Here is a 23,323-nt window from a genome sequence, read left to right on the forward strand (position 1 = left end):
TAAACGTAATGCAAATACACAGGACATGATATGGCATCTTTGCAAATAGCTGAACCATGCGTAACAGACTAAATCGTTCCCATGTTTTAGTAATGGGCTTTGAACATGAAAGACTATAGTTATGACTGTGCTCACTGACATTCACTGATTCCCAGTTAAGCAACACCTAGATTTAAAAATTCTCCCCAATTTTAATCACTCCACCATTGGTGGCCATGCCTTCAGCTGCCTGGGCCCGAAGCTTTGGAATTTCCTCCCTAGCCCTCTGCCTCTTTCCTCACTTAGGTGCTCCTTAAAACCCACCTCCTTGAGCAGGCTTTGGCCCCACTATCTCATGTGACTTGGTCAGAGAGTCATTTACAGCACAGGAGGTCGCCATCCAGCCCAGCAAGTCCATGCAGACTCTCTGCAGGGCAATTCGATCAGTCCCACTCCCTCATTCGCTCCCCATCGCCTTGCAAATATATTTTTCATGTTCCCATCCAATTTCCTTTTAAATCATTGAACGTTTCCTTTTGATAATGTTCCTGTGAAGCACAATGGGTCATTTGTACAATACTATGATGCTGCATAATGCAAGTTGCTGTTGACTGGTGGGAGAGAATATGTGAATATTGAAGCTAATGACCAATAACTCCGAGTTAAAATCGTTCAAAAGTCAAAACACCCCCAGTCTTTGCTTCTTCAAAACAATAACTCAAATTCAAGGGAAGCTACACAAGTTCAGACAACGCCTGGGAATAGCAGTTTGCGTGAAGGTCAGCAGGCTGGTCACCTCAGGAGGGCATCACAACTGAACTGAGGGCCTTTACTGTTCCTGCCTGACATCAACGTGCACACCCTCTCCAGCTGCAGTCAGAGTAAGGAGTGGAACCCTTGTCCATTCCCACCTTTCCCATTCAATGCAACAAGGTCAAATGCAATTCTTCAACTCCTGTCTTGCTAAAAAATCAATTACCTGAGCTCACCCCATGGATCAAACAAGATCTTTTCAGTTTACGAACAACAAATAATGCAATCACCCATCTGTAGAGTTTTCTTCCCCCAAAAGTGGGGAAACTAAATTTGCAGGCACATCATCTCCACCCCTCCTCAACATGCACACCTTCGAGCATGTAGACTGTGGTATCTGCTCATAACCACATTGAAGAATGTGGCTTGGGGCCAGTGCAGTCTCTTCCTGTCAGTTGATGCTTGCACAGTATTCTCCCCAAGGGTGTTTACTAAGTCAGCAGAGAGGTTTTAGCACAGGAAGCAGCAAATCAGCCCTCTCTGCCTATTTCATTAATCAGGTCATATTTCCATTTATTCACTCTTATAATTACACTGGATGAGAAAAAGGTTATTGTTCAAACAGCACGTGCTTCAACTACTATGAATCAAGCGGTCAAATTCTTGAGATATGAAGTGGTTTCTGAAATGGAAGCTAGTTTTTCCCACTTAAAAGCCCATAACACAAATCACAAAATTTGACCAAGAGAAGTTCAAGTGCCTCTTGCCATTTGTCAGAGCGCCCATCAATCGAGCCTTCACAAAACTCTCAGGGTGAGTGCAGAGTTCCACACATTATCCAGAATAATTAATATATGAGGAAAAATACATTTTGAAGTGATCATTTTAATAAACCAAAAGTTTTTCTTGCGATGCCCACAAACCTTCTCATGGTATATGTTTTGTAAAGTCTCCTTGTTTGGACATTAACTTGCACAGCGCACACAAATCTACAGACGCATTCCCAGAAACCACGTACAGATAGCAAACATTAAACTTTGAGCACAGCAATCAATAATCAAACCCACAAGGAAAGGCCCAACTTCTGTTTTTTTTTAAAAAAAGTGAAGTCCATGAATGACAGATCCTGTTCTTATGAACATTTTTCCCCTCGAGTCATAGAATGATACAGCACAGGAGCCCATTCAGCCTATTGTGCCTGTGCTGACTCTGAAAGAGCTATCCAATTAGTCCCACTCGCCTTGTCTTTCCCCACAGTCCTGTAGTGCTTTCTGTATCAAAGTATTTTCCCAATCTCCTTTTGAAAGTTACTACTGAATGTTTCCATCGCCCTTTCAGGCAGCACATTCCAGATGCTAACTCAGTCTGGTTCAGACACCTGGCAGGAATGAGAAGTGGCTGAGCCACTCCCAGTGCTGCTGACCAATGACAGGCAGTTAGGACAGACAATGCTGTCATGTTCTCTCTCTCTCTCTGAAACCTCCTCCATCCCCTATGATCTTCTGGAATTCCTGGACTGCGCCACCCCCGTCCCCTTGTTCATCTCTAGTTTGCATTTTCCATTGGTAGCTATGCTCTCAGCTACACCAGCTCTGATATTGCCTCCCTAAACCTCTTGGTCGCTCTCTCTTTATGCCACTCCTGAAAAGCAATCACTTTGACCAAGCACCAGGTCACCTGCCCCAATATTGCCTTTCATGGCTCAGTATTAAATTCTGTTTGATGGTCACACCAGTGAAGTGCCTTGGGTTGTTTTATTCGCTGTTCAAGAAATATTGGAGTACTGCGCACAGTTCGAGTCTCAAAAATTATAAAAAGGATCTAAAGGCATGGAAGGTGTAAAAAAATGCACAAAGATGATCCCAGAACCAGCGAAAGCCATCAGGGAAACCTGAATGGTCTAGTGCACTTTCCTCCAGATAAGACTGAGGGGTAACCTGATGGAGGTCTTTAAAATTATGAAATGATTTGATAGGGCAAACATTGAGATGTCTCCCCTTGTGGGGAAGAATTTCAGCCATAAATATGAGTCACTTATAAATCCAGTAAAAATTTAGAATAAACTTCTTCACCGAGAGTGGTGAAAATGTGGAACTTGCTACCACTGGGAGTAGCTGAAGTGAACAGTATTGATGCATTTAAGGGGAAGCTAGGAAAGCACATAAAGAAAGTAATAGAACAATATGTCAACATAAAAAAACTGCACTGCCCCAGGACATTCCAAAGAACTTTGAAGCTAATGAGTTACTTCTGAAGGGTGGTCACACTAATACTGGAAACACTGCAGCCAATTTGTGCAAAGAAAGCTCTGCAAACAGCAGCTTGAAAATGACCAGATATTGTTTTTGGTGATGATGATGATGATTGAAGAAACATTGGCCCAGGACATCAGAGAAGAACTCTCCTGCTCCTCTTCAAATAGTGGTGCGAGATCTCGCACATCCACTGGAGAGGGACAAAGCCCCGGTTTAACGTGAGTTGAAAAAGGGCACCTCCGACAGTGCAGCACTCCCTCACCACCACCCTAGGAGTGTCAGTCTGGATTTTTATGCTCCGGCCTCTGGAGTAGGATGGGAACCCAGAGCCTGGTGCCTCAAAGGCGGGAGGGCACAGCAGTCGGGGGGGGGGGGGGGGGGGGGAAGGGGGTGCGCCGGGCCATTTATAACCAGCAGGGCCAAGCGGCCTCATGCCAGGCCCGGGGGGGTGGGGGAAGTTTTCAAGGCGCTATATAAATGCAGGAAGTTGGTGCAGGAGGAGTGGGACCCGAGGCGGCCGGCAGGCCCCGCACGGAACTCCGGCTCCGGGGGTGGTGGGGGTGGGGGTGGGGGGGGGGGGGTGGTGAGCCTCTATACTCCCCACCCCCACCCCCCGGGGCTGGCGCCTCGCTTCCTCATCCCAACATCCGCCATCGCAATGAGTTGAGCACGTACCCCGGTGCCGTTGTCGCACACCACCACCTTCCTGCCCTGGCTGTCCATGGTCCCGAGCCGCCTCCAGCTGAAACTTTCCGCCCCGCACCGGAAATCAGCACCGACCGTTGGCTCCCACTCCACAGGGCGCGCCGACACGTGACCAGCGATGGGCGGGGACTGGCGCCTGACGTAATCGGGCTGACACCGAGATAGCGGGGCCCATTTGATTGACAGGAGGAAGCACGCGCAGATTTGATTGACAGCCTCGCTGGGCCCAATAGCCTTTGGACAGATAGTAGAGGGGCGGGGAAAGGGGTGGTGGCCGGAGAGTCTGAGGGGAAAATCTGAATTAAGCTGTTAAAACATTATTTAATTCGTTGATTTAATAATTTGTATTTCCCTGTTAGCGTTCGCGCATCAATAGTGATCATTAATCATTTTTTTAATGGTCACAGAAGATCGGGTTGCTATGGCGGCAGGATCAGCCGGATGGGCCAATCAGCGAGGAGAGAATCGGGTTGCTATGGCGGCCGTGGGGACGTGGGCTTTTTCTCTGGCGGCGGTGGAGAGGGTGAGACGGCTGATGGCGGCGGGGAGTGGAGCCACTCATTGTGTCCAGGAGGCCATGGCAGGTGATCCCCAATCCCTATCAGAGGGACAGTGATCCGGGGGAAACTTCCACACCCATCCCAGGCCATAAGTTGGGCCTCTTAACATCGCATCTAAACACAACTCCACCGACAGTGCAGCACTCCTTCAGTCTGACCCTCCAACAGTGCGGCGCTCCCTCAGTACTGACCCTCCGACAGTGCAGCGCTCCCTCAGTACTGACCCTCCGACAGTGCGGCGCTCCCTCAGTACTGAACCTCCGACAGTGCGGCGCTCCCTCAGTACTGACCCTCCGACAGTGCGGCGCTCCCTCGGTACTGACCCTCCGACAGTGCGGCGCTCCCTCGGTACTGACCCTCCGACAGTGCGGCGCTCCCTCAATACTGACCCTCTGACAGTGCGGCACTCTGTACTGAAGTTCTGACATAACGAGGCACATCCTTGAGATCATAAATGTTGCTATATATAAATACAAAATTTTCTTTCTTTCATTAAGCAGACTTTTATTGATTTCACTGTGCTCCAAATAGCATAACTGATAATGTGTAAAAGAAATATTTGCACTTATATGGTGCTTCTCACGACCTTGGGACATGCCAAAACAGTTTACAGCCAATGGAGTACTTTTGAAAATGGTCACTGTAATGTACAGAAATTCAGTAAGAATTTTAGCGGCCTGAGGTAAATCAAACCAATACCACTAGCTGTGAGGTTGCACTGCATGTTATGATCCAGTTATATGTTACGGCCTGTTCTAGTATTATTAATTTGCCCAGCCAGATGCATGCTTGTGCATTGCTGTTGTGCCATGGGTAGGCACCAAGCAAAAGCAAGGGAAAAGTATATTTAGGGGAGAGGAAGTTGGAAGTTAAGTATTTGTCTGGAACTATTCTGAAGCCAGACCTGGATAATGTGTGTGCTTGGGGAGATATCCATGTTTGAGATCCATGTACAGTAGAGCAGAGATCGTGTTCACAGCAATGTAAATAAAGGTTGTCAAAGTTACTACATGTGAATCTGTCAGCACTCCCTTGTGGAAAGTTGTCTTTCCCATTGGTTGATTGGGTCTCTGCATCTCCTGCTGCAGATAATGTCTTTGTGGGGTGGGGATGCTGGGGGCAACAATAGCACAGTGGTTATGTTACTGGACCAGTATTCCAGAGACCAGCGCCAGTGATGTCAGAGACAGGAGTGAAGAATAATCCCTTGGCATCTGGAGAATTTAAATTTAATTAGTTAATTGAATAAAAGTTAGAATCAGTCAGTAATGATGACTATTGAACTAGATTGTCAGATCAACTCATCAGGCTCATTAATGTCCTTCACGGAAGGAAATCTTTTCAATTTATCCAATTTATGGATTGTCAGTTTGAACTGAGGGAAGAGGATCAGAGTGAAGATGTAAAGATTGTGGGTTTCAAGTATCTGGTGTCAGTGGTGGCAGAAGATGGAAGTATGGAAATTAAGCAATGGATTATCTGGCTGGAGTAATTGGAAGGAGCGCAGTGGAGTGTTGTGATAGAAAGGTATTGCTGAAACTGAAAGGAAGAATCTACAAGACAGTTGTGAGACCGGCCTTGTTATATAGTGCAGAAACCCAGGCACCATCAAGAAGAGAGGAACAATGTGTGGATACTCATAAGATGCGGATGTGTGGAGCAATGAGAAAGAACAAGATCAGGAATCAGCACACCAGGGACTCCGTGAAGGTTGTGGGAGCATCGAAGAAAGTAGCTGAGAAGAGATTGCAACTGCCTGGTTATCTGTTACAGAGAGAGGACGGGGGGAATGTGGTGAAGTGAGAGATGGAAATGGGACTGTCAGGAAGAAGAAGAACCAGACCAGAAGGAAAGAAGTGATGATGAGAGACACAATCACAGTGCAATGGGAGGAGGAATGGTGACTGACAAGAGGCGGAGGAAATGTATAAGGGTGATCAACCAGCATTGTGGCAAGCCCAAGTAAAATGGGAGAAGCTAAAATGAGGAGGATGGGGTAGGAAATCTGCTGTCCTTACCCTGTCTGGTCTGTATTTAATTCCAGACTCACAACGATGTGGTCTATTTTTAACTGCTCTCCAAAATGACCGAGCAAGCTATTCAGTTGTGTTGAAGAGGGGTGACTCACTATCACCCTCTCAAGGGAAATTAGGGATGGGCAGTAAATGCTGGCCTTGCCAGTGACACCCATATCTCATGAATGAATAAAAAAAAACACTTGTGCCTGTAGATGGCAGTGGTCGGCTAGCTTCCTCTACTGATAATTCTGAACATGTTTCCTGAGCTATGTCTCCCAAATCCAGAGGGAAAACAGATTTATCCACAGGAGCATGTGTTTCACATCTCTGCCTTGCCCATCATTCAGGAGGTTGCAATGATTTAGAAATATCTTCCAAATATAACGACACAAGAACATTTTGGCCCATCGAGTCTTTGCCAGCCCTTGTGAAGCAAAATCTAAATAGTCCACCCCTCTGCTCTCCCCCAAAACCCTGCAATTATTTTTCCTTCAAGTAGTTATGCAATTCTCCTTTGAAAGGTACTATTGAATCTGTATGTACCATCCTAACAGGCAGCTTATTCCAAATACTTGTGGTGCAAAAATATTTTTCCTCAGGTCATCTCCAGTTCTATTTGCCAGTCATCTTAAATATGTTTCCTCTGATTAGCGACCCTTCAGCCATTGGAAACAGTTCTGTTTTATTTACTCTATTGAAGCCCTTCATATTTCAGCTCAAGAATTGTGGGACTGGCAGTGGGCACTCCCAATCCACGACACAACATGTTAGATGGCCAGTAAGATCTACCAGGCAGTTGAGGCTCAAGAGGCTATTTGGCGGATGGAGTATACTGTGGGGGAAAATGTGACATTGTCCACTTTGGCAGGAAGAATAGAAAAGCGGCATATTATTTAAATGGAGAGAGATTGCAGAATCCTGCAGTACAGAGGGATTTGGGTGTCCTTGTACAAAAGTCAGCATGCAGGTACAGCAAGTAATTAATTAGGAAGGCAAATGGAATGTTGACCTTTATTGCAAAGGGAGGGAGGGTGGAGTGAAAAAGTCTTGCTACAACTGCCTGGAATACTGTGTTCAGATTTGGCTTCCTTAGTTAAGAGGGACATGCTTGCATTGGAAGCAGTTCAGAGAACGTTCACTGGGCTGATTCCTGGGACGAAGAGGTTTATCTTGTGAGGAAAGGTTGAGCAGGCTGGGCCTATACTCATTGGAGTTTAGAAGAATAAGAGGTGATCTGATTGAAAAAATATGACACTGAAAAAGGGGCCTGACAGGGTAGATGCTGAGAGGATGTTTTCCTTGCGGGGAATCTAGAACTGGGGGCAGAGTTTTAAAGTGTGAGGTCTCCCATTTAAAATGGAGATGAGGAGGAATTTCTTCTCTCTGAGGGTTGTCAGTCTTTGGAATTCTCTTCCCCAGAGAGCAGTGGAGGCTGGGTCATTGAACATATTCAAGGCTGAGTTAGATAGAGTTTTGATTGACAAGGGAGTTAAGCGCTACAGGGGTCAGGTAAGAAAGGTAAGACCACAGTCAGATCATCCATGATCTCATTGAATGGTGGAGCACCCCAAGATGTCGAATGGCCTACTCCTGCTCCCATTTCTTATGTTCTTCTGTTTCTACCAGGCCATTCCCGAGTGTTGCAGATTTTTGATAATATTTCAGGGTAGCACCCCAAACAGAAATAAAGCATATTAATAAGTGAATGTTTCTTTCGATTTTGACTTACAGAACTAGAGAATGACAAAGAGACAGGCTGCTTTGTGGTGGGTCGTGGGGGCTTCCCAAACAAAGCTGGAGTTGTTCAGTGTGATGCTGCAATCATGGAAGGGCTACCTGGCCGTTTTGGAGCTGTAGCAGCCTTGCCCGGGTATGTGCTGGTCGTTTGATGTTGTCATTATTACTGTTAGTAGATGTTCCCATCTTCACCAGAATTATTCACTTTTACGTCATGGATAATTTAGAATCATGGAATAATAAAAGATGGGGTGAATGCCCTCCTGTGTTATATTCTCCTGGTCTACAAACCAAACTATCAGAGATTCTTGCAAAAGCCCATGTTTGAGGGGATATTTGAAACTGCACTGAAGTCTGAAGTAATTGATTGTCTAATATTTTGTTTGAGTTGATTGATTCACATGCATTGTTGTGTGGTAACATTTCACCAGATTTCGCCACATTTAGTGTTCCTTATGCATTTGATTCACCCAGGATTGGGACCTTAACATAGTACAAGCAGAAAAGTAATTCTAGTCAGTTAAACATGTTCAGTATTGAAGATCTTTAATGCAGCACCAATTATAATGCATCATTTTTCATTTTGTGATAACGCTACTCTGAAATTTGTGCAGCTGTTCAATGTTGAAGTGCACATGTGGAACTAAAGAAAAGCACAAATTGCTATTAGCTGACATGGCAAGTTTCTTTAATAACTCCGTTTTATCTTTGTCAATGTGTTTTTCAATAGTGTTGGTATCCCATTGACAGTGGCTCGTATGGTGATGGATAAGAATACACATAACATGCTAGTTGGAGAAGGAGCAGCAGCCTTCGCCAAAGAACAGGGATTCAGTATTGAAGACAACAGTGACATGATGTCTGAGGCAGGCTTGGATGCCTATGAGGTGATCAAACAGCCGTTAATAAATACCCATGATTAACACTCCTGCATATGATGTTTTCAGATGTTTGTAGAATTAGAACTATTGATAAATTTTCACCAAATGCAACTCAAAGTTTAATTTCAAGCCCCCAAAAAATTTTTATCTTCCATTTCAATTGTTGATTTAATAAAAGTCATCATGCTGCAGCTTTCTTGCTCAATTGTACATTTATTTACATCTAGGGACATAGGAACAGGAGGAGACCATTCAGCCTCTCGAGTCTTTTCCACCATTCATTTAAATCATGGCTGATCTGTATCTTAACTCATTCTACCTGCCTTAGTTCTCTAATATTTAAAGTAATATCCTTACCTGACAAAAAATCTATCAATCTCCGTTTTGAAATTTTCAGTTGACTGCCAGCCAAAATATATTTTTCCTGTCTCCTGAGGAGTAGTGGGAATCCAGTTCCATAGACCCCAGTAATCCTTCAATACCTCACTTAATGTCTGTCCTTCATGTGAGTGTGGGAATGTTCTTTGACCAAGTAAAAGGAATCACAGCCTTGCCTGACTGCTTCCCAACATCCAAATATATGCACTGGATAGCAGTCAGGGGTACGTAATATGGCTAATCTTTCTAACCGTTGTTAGGACAGGATTACAGAAGACAATTGTGGCACCTTCATCAGTGCCATGGCTATGACCAGCAGATTTATATCGAGTTTACAACACAGAAATAGGCCATTTAACCCAACTGATCTACACCGGTGATTATGCTCCACTCGAGCCTCCTCCCGAACTTCTTTATCTAACTCTATCATCGTATCCTTGTGTAAGAGATTCAGTCTGCAACTCTCCTCCTCTATGGCTCAGTATTACATAATTCAGTATCATTATCCTTTAAACGAAGGGGGAGCCTAATCTAATGCTAAGTAATGGATTATAATATTCTTGCATTTATTATAATTCTCCAGCAAACCTGTCTGTATATGGCATATTCTGGATTCACACTCCAGTCCCTAACTTTCAAAGCACTTATGTATACATATTATAAACTTATATAATTGTGTACACTTGCCAAATTTATTTGCTATGCATTTGCTTTAACAGCATTCCTAGGCGGTTACAGATGGGAAATGAAAAGACACACCATTAACTTTTCAGCAAATTTTCCAAATACTTCCTAACTACACTTTCAATCTTTATCAGATGGTTGAGTGTTGACATATGTTATGCTTTTTCAGTTTATTTTACATTTGGAAGTTCTTAATTGTTTCAATTTGTTTAGGAATTTTTAGAAAATCGGAAGAGTACTTCCAAAAATCATGACACTTTAGGTAAGAAATATCTTGTGCACCAAAAAGAAGAGTACTTCTATACAAATAGTCGTTTGGTCATACAGAACTTGAGTGTTGCTGAAACAAGATACATTTTTTGTCGAAGCTTTTCGTCTTGCACTCAGGACAATTCGCAAGAAAATTTCAATGTCAATGTAACGCTGACAACCAATTTAAGATTGTCAGTTGGGCTCGCAGTGTGGTGCATTTGCGCCTACTGGAAGCTACAAATATTAACACGCAGGGCCCTGTTCTTTGCAGACAGAAAGAACATATACACACGTTGGGCCTGTTTCAGCTATACAAGATATTTGCTGGTTCATTCCTCAGGGCAATGCCTTGACCAGAGTCAAGCTGCCTGGTTTACATTTCAAACAATGCTTGCCAGTTAATTGTCAGTCACCATCAACTGGTGCATTCTCCATGGCACCATCTCTAACAATCAGAGTCCACTTGCCAACCAATCAGCACTCTTTTTTCTCATACAGTATAAATTTGTTGTTTTCCCTGATGTTGGTATTTTCTTGCGAATTGTCCTGATGAGTACAAGATGAAAAGCTTTTACAGAAAATGTTTCTTTTTATCAGCAATACTTCTATATTCTGGTGTTTACAACTTTCAATGAATCCTGCTTAGTTACATCAATGTTATCAAAGGGATATGGTTGCTTTTGCTAGAGACGTGTTTCAAACCTTCTCATTCTGAATAAGACTTATAGCAGTACAGACTAAACCCAAGAAGGTATCCACAACGGACCTGAATCTTCAACAAACCTTGAAAATTGCAAATAATCAAAATAGCTTCTTGTTGTCACAAAATGCAATTGCATCCAGGTATCTGCAATAATGGTTCTGACACATACATAAAACAGGCAGATATATACCATGCAACTTTTTAAATGCAATGTGTACTGCTCTTATTAAAAGAAGATCCCAGTTAATCTAGAACCAAAGCCAATATGGCACTTAGTTTCGACGAAGCCAGTATAACAAGCCTGGACAGCTACAGACTCAGTGATGTTGTTCAGTAAATGTCAAAAATGGGGGAGATGGTGGCAAAGTGGCAATGTCACTGGACTAGTAATCCGAACGTCCAGGGGACAAATCCCATCATGGCAGCTGGTAGGGTTTGAACCCATCTGGTTCACTAATGTCCTATAGGGAAGGAAATCTGCCATCCTTGCCCGGCCTAGTCTACATGTGACTCCAGACCCACAGCAATGTGTCGTTGACTCTTAACTGCCCTATGCAATGTTAAGTTCAAGGGCAATTAACAAATGCTGGCTTTGTCAGCAACACCCACATCCCATGGAAGAATAAAAAAAGGTAATGGAGAAAACCATTAGGGATGAAGTTGAAGCCTACCTATATAAAAGTAATCTAGTAAATGGCAATCAACATGCTTTCAAAGGGCGCAGACCCTGCCTTCCCAACCTCCTTGACATTTTCAGGAGGATACATCCCAAATGCATATTGGAAAAATTAATCATATGATGTATCCAGTCTTCTGGAAATTCTTCAGTAAAGTTCCACATGAAAGGTTTCTCACAAAATTAAGGCACTGGGAACTTTAGGTAACGCTCTGGGTACCCTAAGCAATGCTCTAGGTACCCTAACTAAAACTTGGATGATGATGAAGAACTGGCTGAATGAGAGAAAGCAGTAGGTATTATTTAGGAGTGTCATCAAGCTAGGGGTGTACATTATAAGGAATTCCCCAGGGATTAGTGCTGTTCAATGTGAATGACCCAGATTCAACAATTCAAATGTAAATTGGGGGGTAGGGGTTCAGAGGGGAGGGTCTGTATGGGTGTTGTGCGCTTGCCAGAAAATGGAGGCTGATAAAGCAGCTGAAGAATAACAGGAGATCCAAGTCAATACTTAAGGTGAATAGAACTGTGGCAGATGAAATTGAAGTTAGTTGAGTGGAAGATCACACCAGGGAAAAAAAATGGGGAACAACTTAATGAATATTTAAGGAAGTGTAACACTTGCAGGAATTATTTCCAATAGTCAAGACTTCCAATTCACAAAGCCACTTCGTTTAATATGATATTTTCTGTTTTGTTTGTTATTAGGTTTGATTGTTTTGGATCATCTGGGCAATATAACTGTAGGTATGTACAATTCTGCAGTAGCTAGAAATGTATCTATTGCAGTTTGGGCTGATCCAGAAGTCTCCATTGATTTATAAATCTACTTTCAGTGGTTTTGTTTTGAACTCTTTAGGTGTATCTACTTCTGGAGCTCCATTCAAAGATCCTGGGCGTGTTGGTGACTCGCCTTTGCCTGGATGTGGACTGTATGCAGACAATCGGGCAAGTTCCTTCCACAATTTAATTCAAGACGCTGAGTGAGAAGAGTCATATCACTCGTTTACACGTTGATAAACATTTGACAATGTCTTTATAACTGAATTTGCTTGGCTTCCTTTTGATTGGAAGAGATAGCTGAGTAATCCTTTTTGGATACGGTGTTGCTATGACCTAACATAAAAACAGAAAATGCTGGAAATACTCAGCAGGTCAGGCAGCATCTTTGGGAAGAGAAGCAGAGGTAACATTTCAGGTCTGTGACCTCTCTCCACAGATGCTGCCTGAGCTACTGAAACATTTCCAGCACTTTCTGTTTTCTTTCTGATTTGCAGAATCCACAATATTTTGCTTTTGTTCACATGATGATTTTTATTGCAGCTTTCTAAGGGGTACCTAACCTCATTCCCTGAATAAACAGATTAAAATGATGTCACTGTGAATTTGATACAAATTTGGAGGCCTCTTTTAATTTATCCTTGGGATGAATTAAATGCAATAAATAAATGCAATGCCAGTATTTATCGCCCATCCCTATTTGCCCTTGAGAAGTTGATGGTGAGCTGCTGCCTTGAACCTCTGCAGTCCATGTGATGACAGTACATCTACAGTGTACTGCTTGGGAGTGAATATTGGATTTTGACTCATGAACAGCGATATATTAATTTTGACCCAGGAACAGCGACATATTAGTTTTGACCCAGGAACAGCGACATATTAGTTTTGACCCAGGAACAGCGACATATTAGTTTTGCAGGGTCAACTGGGCATGGTGTACCTTTATCGTACCTGGTGCGTAAGTCAATGCTGAGTGCTACGTCCAGTTTTATTCTTATTCGGCTCTTCTGTAGTAGTTTTTGATGCAGCCATTTTAGGGGGCAGTTAAGAGTCAACAACACTGCTATGGGTCTGGAGTCACATGTCAGCCAAACCAGGTAAGAATGACAGATTTCCTTCCCGAAAACAACCTGGTGGTTTCATGACCATCATGACTGTGATTAGCTTTTTATTCCAGATCTATTTAATTCATTGAATTTAAATTTCCCCAGCTGCCATTCTGGGATTGGAACTCATGTTCAGAACATTAGTCAGGGCCTGTAACATTACTACTACCATTCCCTTGTACAATAAGAGGCTCTCTGTGAGGGAGGGGAAATTAGTGGACATGCTGTTTGAGCACCCGTTCGTGACTGATTATAACATGGCCTTTACAGAGCAGGCATTGTTCTGAGGCAAGGTTACCTGCTCCCTCTCTTGACTGGAAAACACTGGTTCAAGAATTTGAAATGGGATGGAAAGTGAATTTGTATAAATTAAAATTACAGTATTTCTAATTATTCATGTTGTTTACTGGTTTGTTTTTATTTTCAAGGTCGCTTGATCACAATCAGCCTTATGACAGTTGTTATTCTTACAGGCAGGAGCTGCTGCTGGTACGTGTTTCAGAAAATAAGTTGCATGGTTCATTTCTGGTCATCCATGATGCTAAAGAAACAATACCTCTTAAAGTAATTTTTGCATTGAACTTACAATATGTTCACAATACTGTGTATGTTTAACATCTCAAACTTGTTAGTTTTGAGAAATCGGAAAAAAGCTGTTATCAGCTATTTCAGGTTTTGCATTTCCAAACTAAAATGTAAGTCTTGTCTTAAAAACAAAAGACTGGTTTACAATAGGGTTGTGTTATAAGGGATTAGATATAATCATATAGTATAGGCTGTTGTAGTTTGCACTAACTTCTTTATACTGACACTCCATTATTTGTAAGAAGAGTTGTACCATTCCACTGTCCAAAGGTTTTCAAGAAACAGCGGATACCTTGTTAATAGTTTATGGTATTTTTGGCTTTATTAAGCTGCAGTATTTCATTAAGTGGTTGAATATATAGCACTGAGTGGAAATATGTTTTTCAGTAGTTTAGATAATTATATCTATTTGGTCATTCTTGTTCAAATTCTCCCTCTCCATTCTTGGGACTATTATTATTCAGTGCGGACTATGTCTTACAACCAGTTAGGTGAGATTAATTTAGATATGGAAAACAATCTATCAGGAAACACTCCAAGCATCACAGGTGTAAGTGGACATGGTCATCTCCACGTTCAGTTTAATTTCTGTGATCTTCCAGGTGGTTGACTTGCCTTTAGTTTTTCTATCAAGTCCTCAGGTGATCCCACTGCCAATCACCTCCAGTGAATTTTGAAATGCGGTCAATGTTATGTAGGTGAAATCAACAGCCAATTTTAGCAGAGCAGGATCCCACAGGCAACAAATGAATTGAATGACCATTTAATCTAATTTTGGTATCAGTTGTGCATGGAAGAACTTTTGCTGTTCTTCAAATGGTCGTCTGAGTTCTTTCACAACCCACCTGCACTGTGAGACAGAGACAAAAACAGAAAATGCTGGGAAAACTCGGTAGATCTAACAGCATCTGCGGAGAGAAATACAGAGTTAATGTTTCAAGTCTGTGTGACTCTTCTTCAGAGCTAAAGAGAAGTGAAAGTGATGAAATTTATACTGTGTAAAGAGGTGGAGCAGGTGAAGCTGGATAGAAGGCCAGTGATAGGTGGGGGCAAAGGAGAGACAGAGTCTGGGACAAAGACAAATCTCTTTGAGACAGAGATTTGGTTTAACATTTCATCCAAAAGATAGCACCTTTGACAGTCCAGCTGTTCCTCAGTACCGCACTGGACTCTCAACCTAGATTATGCGATGAAGTTATGACAGTGACATGAGCACATGGTCTTCTGTCTTAATTGACACTAGGCTCAGTTCCTGCCCCCTGAATAAGATGTTTTGCTTCCATTGGTAACTAATAAAAACTGGAACAGTAGTTTTAGGAGATCCACCATGCTATTTCATCTTTTCTTATTTTTCAGCTGCAGGATGATAATGTGGATATGTTAAAAGTTTAATGCATGTTATCATTTCAATTCAATGTTCTCAAAAATGTCATTCAAAAGTATATATTTTGTCTTCTTTTCAATTGGAGCCACTGGTGACGGCGATAAAATCATGTGCTTCTGCCCTAGTTTCCATGTAGTTCAACTCATGAAACAGGTAATATGTTTGGGGACATATTTGGAAGTTTTATGTGAGCGTGTTTTGGTAATTACATTAAATAAGTAAGCACTAAAAGAGTGAGTTATTCAGTCGAGTCATCCCAAAGATGTTGCAATCTTTAGGAATGCCAGCAGAAACAGCAGATTGAATTCATGTTGTTTGTTCACTGCAGAAACTTTGGGCTGAATTTTACTGGCTCCCATGAGGCAGTGAGAGTTGGTAAGATGAGGAGCAGTGTTGGATTGGCTCCCCAACCATGTCCTGTCATCAGGGAACTTTACTGACGCTGGGACCAGAATCTGACAGGCCACCCACCCCAAGGAGGTGGGCAGCTAATTTACGTATGGAAAGGCCCTATTCAGGGCCATTTCACTGTGCCGGTGACATTTTCTCAAGTGCTAATGGTGCATTGACCCCCTGCTACATGAGGAGGCTGCCAGCTAAATGGAGATAGACTCCCAACAGCAGCTTGGGTGTAAGGTTTCTTGAAGCCAAAAGGGGGCTGTGGGCAGGGAAGGCAACCCACGCGGCCCCAGTGATTTCAGTACTTGGCCCTGGGATTTTTTTTTTGCCTACCTTCTAGAGGCCGAAGGGCCTCTATCTACTTCAGCATCACTCCTGGTGGCACTGCTGGGCTGCCAGCCCTCTGATTGGGTCAGCAGTTCAAGACGGCAGCCACTTAATTGGCGGTCGCCCATAAAATTCAGGTGCAAATCCCACCAGCTGCCTGTGCATGATGGCAACTTGTACAGCCTGCTGATGTTGAGCTTCCACCCGTTTGGTAAAATTCTGTCCTTAATTTCATTGTTTTGTTCTTATTTTTAATGTTAACTGTTAACATTTCTAATACCACATTACCTTGTGGTGGGTTTCTCTAAATGAACATTGTTGCTTGAGTTTGCTGCTACTTTTTAGTAAACTAATCATCTTTTTTTCATTAATATAATTTTTTCCATCAAATTATAATGTTGCACACATCTCATTAAAACACATCAATCGGTTACTCAGTATTAGTGTTTTTCATAATTTGCATCTATTTGAAACTCTCAGAATTGCTGTGCTTTCAGGATTGCAATTTCCGAACAACATTGCATTATGTGGGAATTAATTTTTCTCTCAATTTCCACAGGGGCTTTCTCCTGCAGATGCGTGTCAGTCTGTAATTCAGGATATTTGCCACAGGGTAGGAAAGAAAGACATCTTTGAAATTGGGCTCATTGCTTTGAATATGAAGGTACCTACGATAGCTCCTTCATGTTTTAAAGTTTGTATAAAAAGCTCACAGGCTAGCGACTGAAGTGAGAACTCAGGCTCATACTTTCCTCTCACGTCTCAGGATGTTTAAGGCAATTGAATCAGGCTTAATCCCACTCCTCTGAGCTCAGCATGGAGTGGAGATTGAACCCTGAACCTTCCCTTTCTGGTTTCAATCAGATTATGCAGTGCATTACTGGATGAGCGAGTGAGAATGCTTCCAAAAGAATTTAAACTCTGAAAAGCTACAGTTCGTATCAAAATTCATATTCATTGTATGGAGTTAAATGTAACCGATAGCATATCTTTAGAACGATTGGAGTGATCTTTATTAATCTACCTTTGAAGTGACATTAACACATTGCTGAAATCTAATCCATTTAAATCCACATAAAGCATTGACTGAAAACCTTTGTTAGAATATGTACTAGCAGAACACTGTAATAGCCAGATGGCATTTCATATTATTGTTCTGCATGATTGTGTCTGCAGTGCACAATGTCACACTGAGAACTGTTAAACGAATGCCGTATTCGGCAAGAACTTAACAAAATGCTCACTTGCTCTAACACTAGTAACGGTTGGTTAGAAGCTGGAAATGCAAAAACAAATTTCAGAGGTGTTCTCAGAACCACAGAATTGTTACAGCACAGGAGGAGGCCATTTGGACCATCATGTCTGTGCTCTCTGTAGGAGCAGTTTACCCAGTGCCATTCCCCCACCTTCTCCCCATAACCCTGCACATTCTTCATGTTCAGATAATAATCCAATTTCCTTCTGAATACTTCGATTGATCCTGCCTCCACCACACTTTCAGGCAGTACATTCCAGACCCTAACCACTCGCTGTGTGAAAAAGTTTCTCCTTATTTCGCCATTACTTCTTTTGCTTATTACTTTAAATCTGTGCCCTCTTGTTCTCGATCCTTCCACCAATGGGAACAATTCTCCCTATCTACTCTGTCCAGACCCCTCATGATTTTGAAAAGCTCTATCAAATCTCCTCTCACCCATCTCTTCTCAAAGGAAAATAGCCCCAACTTCTTCAACCTATCTATGTAACTGAAGTTCCTCATCCCTGGATCCATTCTTGTGAATCTTTTCTGCATTGTCTCTAATACCTTCACATCTTTCCTAAAGCATGGCTCCCAGAACTGGACATACGATTCTGTATGAAAAATTTTGGTAGCTTTCTACAGAGGTGGTGTGGTGGTTATTTAATAGAAAGATTATTTTTATAGTTAACCAAATATTAGGCAAATTGTTCTTGCTGAAGGATTACTTTGGGCAGGTGGAATGGGTTAATATTTTTCTGATATCATCACTTTCAGGTTTCATTTTGTTTTAGTATTCTCTGATGGTAGAAAATACTCCACTTACTGCAAAGTTATTAACTGACCATTTATCAGATTTACTTTACTAAGGGAAGTGAGGGAGACTGATTCTCAGTAGCCCTATGAGAGTTTGAAGAACGAGGATTGCTAGGAGCATTTAACAGGCAGTGGTCACATACAAGGAGAAATGTTTTGTTTGCCTTTGAAAATGCTGTAAATATCTGAAATGGTTATTTAATGTTTTTAGAAGGCTTTCGGGGATGCTGGAAAAATCTAGTGGCTAGTGAAATAAATGCAGAGGCAAGTGAAGTACATGCAGTACTTGAGCACTCTTGTTGCCTGGCAATGAGGAGATAATGCCACTTGAGGTGGTTTCTGAAAAGTGTCTGTTTCCCTCTCTGGGGCACTCTCCCCAAAGGACAGCAATGCAGTTTACTAGAAAAGGTATGGTGAACACCAGTGCTCCATGAATAATGCATGGGATTATTTTACTTCCTTCACAACAATAACTTGCATTTATACAGCACCCTTAACGTGGGTAAAACTTCTGAAAGTGCTCCACAAGAACAATTATCAAACAATGAGCCACACAAAGCGATATTAGGACAGATGGCCAAAAGCTTGATGAAAAAGACAGGCTTTTAGGAGCTAATTAAAGGCAGAGACAATTCCAGATCTAAGAGTCCAAACAGCCAAACCACAGGAAAAGACCAGACAGGCGCAACTTGATTTAATGTCTCATCTAAAAACGCAGAGCCTCCGACAATGCAGCGCTCCCTCCATGTCATCCTACATTATATGCTTAAATAAATAAGGATAATTACAAAGGAATGAGGGCAGAGTTGGCTGGAGTGGACTGAGAAAGGAGTTTAACAGAAAAGACAGTTGATGAACAATGGCAGATGTTTAAGAAAATAGTTCATGACTCACAACAAATATACATCCCAGTGAGGAAGAAGGATTCTAGGAAGGGGATAAACCAACCATGGTTAACCAAGCAAGTTAAGGATGGTATCAAATTGAAAGAAAAAACGTACAATGTGGCAAAGATTAGTGGTAAGCAAGAGGATTGGGAAAGTTTTAAAAACCAACAAGAAATGACCAAAAAAAATAAAGGGGGAAAATAAACTTTGAGGGTAAACTAGCAAGTAATATAAAAACGGACAGTAAGAGCTTCTTTAAATATATAAAAAGGAACATAGGTCTCTTAGAGAATGAGGCTGGGGAAATAATAATGGGGAACCAGGAAATAGTAGAGGAGTTGAATAAATATTTTTCATCACTCTTCATGGTAGAAGACACTAATAGCATCCCAAAAATACTAAATAACCATGGGGCAAAATGGGGGCAGGAAATAAATACACTATCACTAGAGAAAAAGTACTAAGGAAACTAATGGGGCTAAAGGCCGATAAGTCCCCTGGACCTGATGGGTTGCATCCAAGGATATCAAAGGAAGTAGCTATAGAGATAGTAGATCCACTGGTAGTAATATTCCAAGGATCCTTAGATTCTGGAAAAGTCCCAGAGGATTGGAAAACTGCCAATGTAACACCCTTATTCAAAAAGTGGGGGTGGAGGAGAAAAAAAAACAGGTAACCATTGGCCAGTTAGTTTAACATCTGTCATTGGGAAAATGTTAAGAGTCTATTATAAAGGATGTAATAGCAGAGCATTTAGTAATGCACAATTTAATCAAGCAGAGTCAGCATGGCTTCATGAAAGGGAAATCATGCCTGACAAATTTATTAGAACTCTTTGAGGAGGTAACAAGCAGGATAGATAAAGAGGAACCAGTAGATGTAATATATTTGGATTTCCAAAAGGTGTTTGATAAAGTACCACACATAAGGCTACTTAATAAGATAAGAGCCCATGGTGTTGGGGGTAGTATATTTGCATGGATAGAGGACTGGCTAACTAATAGAAGACAGAGAGTTGGGATAAGGGGAGCATTTTCAGGGTGGCAATCTGTAACTGGTGGAGTGCCACAGGAATCAAGGCTGGGGCCACAATTATTTACATTATATATCAATGACTTGGATGAGGGAAGTGAATGTACAATCGCCAAGTTTGTGGATGACACAAAAATAGGTGGGAAAGCAAGTGATGACGATAACTAAGAGTCTACAGAGGGATATAGACAGGTAAAGTGAGTGGGCAAAATCTTGGCAGATGGTATATAATGTGGGAAAATGTGAGGTTATGCATTTTGGCAGGAAGAATACCGGAGCTGAATATTATTTAAATGGAGAAAGACTGCAGAAGGCTACAGCACAGGGATTTGGGGGCCCTTGTGCATGAATCACAAAAAGCTAGCATACAAGTTCAGCAGGTAATAGGGAGGCAAAGGAAATGGAGTATAAAAATATGGAAGTCTTGTTAAAACTATACAAGGCACTAGTTAGACCACACCTAGAATACTGTGAACAGTTTTGGTCCCTTTACCTAAGGAAAGATATACTGGCATTGGAGGCAGTCCAAAGAAGGTTCACTAGCTTGACCCCAGGTACAGAGGAATTTTCTTATGAAGAGAGGTTGTGTTTGTTGGGCCTGTACTCATTGGAGTTTAGAAGATTGAGAGGCGACCTTGTTGAAACATATAAGATTCTTAGGGGGCTTTGACATGATAGATGCTGAGAGGTTGTTTCTCCTTGTGGGATAGTCTAGGATCAGAGGGCATAATCTCAGAGTCAGGTGTCACCCATTTAAGACATGGATGAGGAGGAATTTCTTCTCTCAGAGGGTTGTTAATCTGCGGAATTCTGTACCACAGAGGGCTGTAGAGGCTGGGTTGTTATGTATATTCAAGGCTGAGATCGACAGATTTTTAATCAGTAAGGGAATCAAAGATTTTGGGGAAAGGCAGGAAAGTGGAGTTGAGGATTATCAGATCAGCTGTGATCTCTGAATGGCGGAGCAGGCTCGATTGGCTGAATGGTCTACTTCTGCTCTTATGTCTTATGGTCTTATAGAATGGGGCTTGAATCTGTAAGTTTCTGATGCAAAGGAGCAAGTGTTTCCACTGAACCAGGCTGAAACTCAGTGATGTATTTGCAGCTCCACAATATGTTTCATTTTAGTCATTGTTTTCTAATCACCAATAAAATACATTAAAGCAGAATACTCTGTTTACCACAATCAATATGTCCACTCTTGGAAGGATCATTTAAAGGAAAGAATGAACTTGTATTTATATATCACCTTTCACAGTCTCAGGACATCCCAAAGTGATTTACAGCTCATTTTTGAAGCGAGGAATATTCTAAGAAGCAATGGTGCATGTACTAAGCTGTTTATTTTTTACACAGGGTGAAATTGGAGCAGCTTCAACTGTATCTTTTCCGTATACGTTCTGGGGTTATGGAATGGAAGCAGCAGAGCAGAGACAGAGCAACCCTCATACACACATTGATTAATATCATTGCAATGATTAAAAAACCTATAATTGTTACAAAATGTTGAAGTATTTCAATGGGTTAGTGCCCTGCACCATCAAGTTAGGACATGGGTTTTAAATCAAGGTGGCAGGGTTGTTGAACTTAATTTTGATGTCCAAGAGCTGGAGTTGAAAATGGTTAGAAATCTGCTCTTTTTTTCTTTTGTACATTTTTTTAAAAGTCAGTTCCAGTCAGTTTTAGAACCTACTAATTTTTTTAATGTATTGAAAATCAAGCTATCCAGACTGTTGAGATGCCTGATATAAAAGCCCCTGCTTTGAATGACAAGAATGTAAGAAGATAAGAAATAGAGTCGGCCATGCAGCTCCCCTAGCCCTCTAAGCCATTCAATAAGAGTGTGGCTGACCTTCCGCTGAAACTCAACTTTCTTGCCCTTATCCTCATTTTCTTTGATAAAAGCAAAATACTGCAGATGCTGGAAATCTGGGAATAAAAAGAGAAACTGCTAGAAAAACTCAGCAAGTCTGGCAAATCTGTGGAGAGAGAAACAGAGTTAACGTTTTGATGCCAATATGGCTGTTATTTGGACCTCATTTTCCTTGATTTCCTTTGTGTCCAAAAATGTCAATCTTTTTCATGAATATACTTATCGATTGAGCATTCAAAGCTCTCTGGGGTAGAGAATTCCAAAGATTACAACCCTCTGAGTGACGAAATTTCTCCTCATCTCAGTCCTAAATGATTGACCCCTTATCCTGAGTCTATGATCCCTAGGTCCAGACTGCCCAGCCAAGGGGAAGCAGCCTCAGCTACAGTTTGAATTTTGCATGAGTTTGAGGGAGAGAAGGGTGGGCCTAAGGCTAGTATTTTAAACTTAAATAAGGGCAATTACGAAGGCATGAAAGCAGAGCTAGCTAAAGTGAACTGGCAAATTAGGTTAAGAGATAGGTTAAAAGCAATGCAGTGGCAGACTATTAAAAGGATATTTCAGAATATACAGAATAGATACATTCCAATGAGAAAGAAAACTTCCAAGGGGAGGACCCACCATCTGCGGTTAACGAAAAAAGTTAAAGACAGCATCAAACTTAAAGAAAAAGCATATAATTGTGCAAAGATGGGTGGCAGGTCAGGAGATTGGACAAAATATGAAGAACAGCAAAGAATGACAAATATGATTAATAAGGAGGGAAAAATTAGAATATGAGAGAAAGCTAGCTGGAAATATAGAAGATAGATAGAGCTTCTATAGATATTTAAAGAGTTAACAAAGTGAATGTTGGTCCTATAGAAAGTGAGTCTGTGGAATTAATAATGGAAAATAAGGAGATGACAGATATTTTGCATCAGTCTTCACTATAGACGTTACAAGTAACATTCCGGAAATAGCTGTAAATCAGGAAATAGAAGGGAAGGAGGAACTCAGGAAAATTACAATCACCAGGGAAGTGGTATTGAGCAGATTGTTAAAGCTGCAGGTTGACGAGTCCCCAAGTCCTGATGGACTTCATCCTGGGGTCTTGAAAGAAGTGGCTACTGAAATAGCTGATGCATTAGTTTTAATTTTCCAATATTTCCTAGATTTAGGGAAGGTTCCATTAGATTGGAAAATAGCAAATGTAACTCCTTTACTGAAGAAGGGAGAGAGACAGAAAGCAGCAAACGACAGGCCAGTTGGCTTAGCATTGGTCATAGGGAAAATGTTAGAAGCTTTTATTAAAGATGTTATAGCATGGTACTTAG

The 23,323-nt window shown here is 41.7% G+C and overlaps 2 protein-coding genes across 9 annotated transcripts in view; one reads left to right on the top strand and one right to left on the bottom strand.

Annotated features, from left to right (window-relative positions):
• LOC121286886 (actin-related protein 2) overlaps window positions 1–3,825 on the bottom strand; it is a 44,869-nt gene extending 41,044 nt beyond the window's left edge. The window contains exon 1 of the mRNA XM_041204107.1: window positions 3,663–3,825. Within this exon, the coding sequence (XP_041060041.1) occupies window positions 3,663–3,710 (48 nt within the window). The 5' untranslated portion in view covers window positions 3,711–3,825. The remainder of the gene's footprint in view (window positions 1–3,662) is intronic.
• Window positions 3,826–4,118: 293 nt separating this feature from the next.
• On the top strand, window positions 4,119–21,638 carry zgc:153169 (uncharacterized protein LOC767799 homolog). Of its 8 annotated transcripts, none has more exons than XM_041180617.1 (10): window positions 4,119–4,272; window positions 8,002–8,140; window positions 8,738–8,894; window positions 10,164–10,212; window positions 12,290–12,328; window positions 12,441–12,529; window positions 13,941–13,956; window positions 15,519–15,589; window positions 16,722–16,826; window positions 21,491–21,638. In XM_041180617.1, the coding sequence occupies exons 1-10, from the start codon at window positions 4,134–4,136 to the stop codon at window positions 21,596–21,598; spliced, it is 912 nt and encodes a 303-aa protein (XP_041036551.1). In that variant the 5' UTR covers window positions 4,119–4,133; the 3' UTR covers window positions 21,599–21,638. The 8 variants fall into 8 exon arrangements, with proteins under 8 accessions (XP_041036551.1, XP_041036567.1, XP_041036540.1 ...); XM_041180633.1 differs by having other exon boundaries at window positions 4,119–4,215; XM_041180606.1 differs by having other exon boundaries at window positions 4,120–4,276.
• Window positions 21,639–23,323: the final 1,685 nt, after the last annotated feature.

Source organism: Carcharodon carcharias, chromosome 2 (genome assembly GCF_017639515.1).
Source record: "Carcharodon carcharias isolate sCarCar2 chromosome 2, sCarCar2.pri, whole genome shotgun sequence".
In the NCBI taxonomy this organism is placed as follows: Eukaryota; Metazoa; Chordata; class Chondrichthyes; order Lamniformes; family Lamnidae; genus Carcharodon; species Carcharodon carcharias.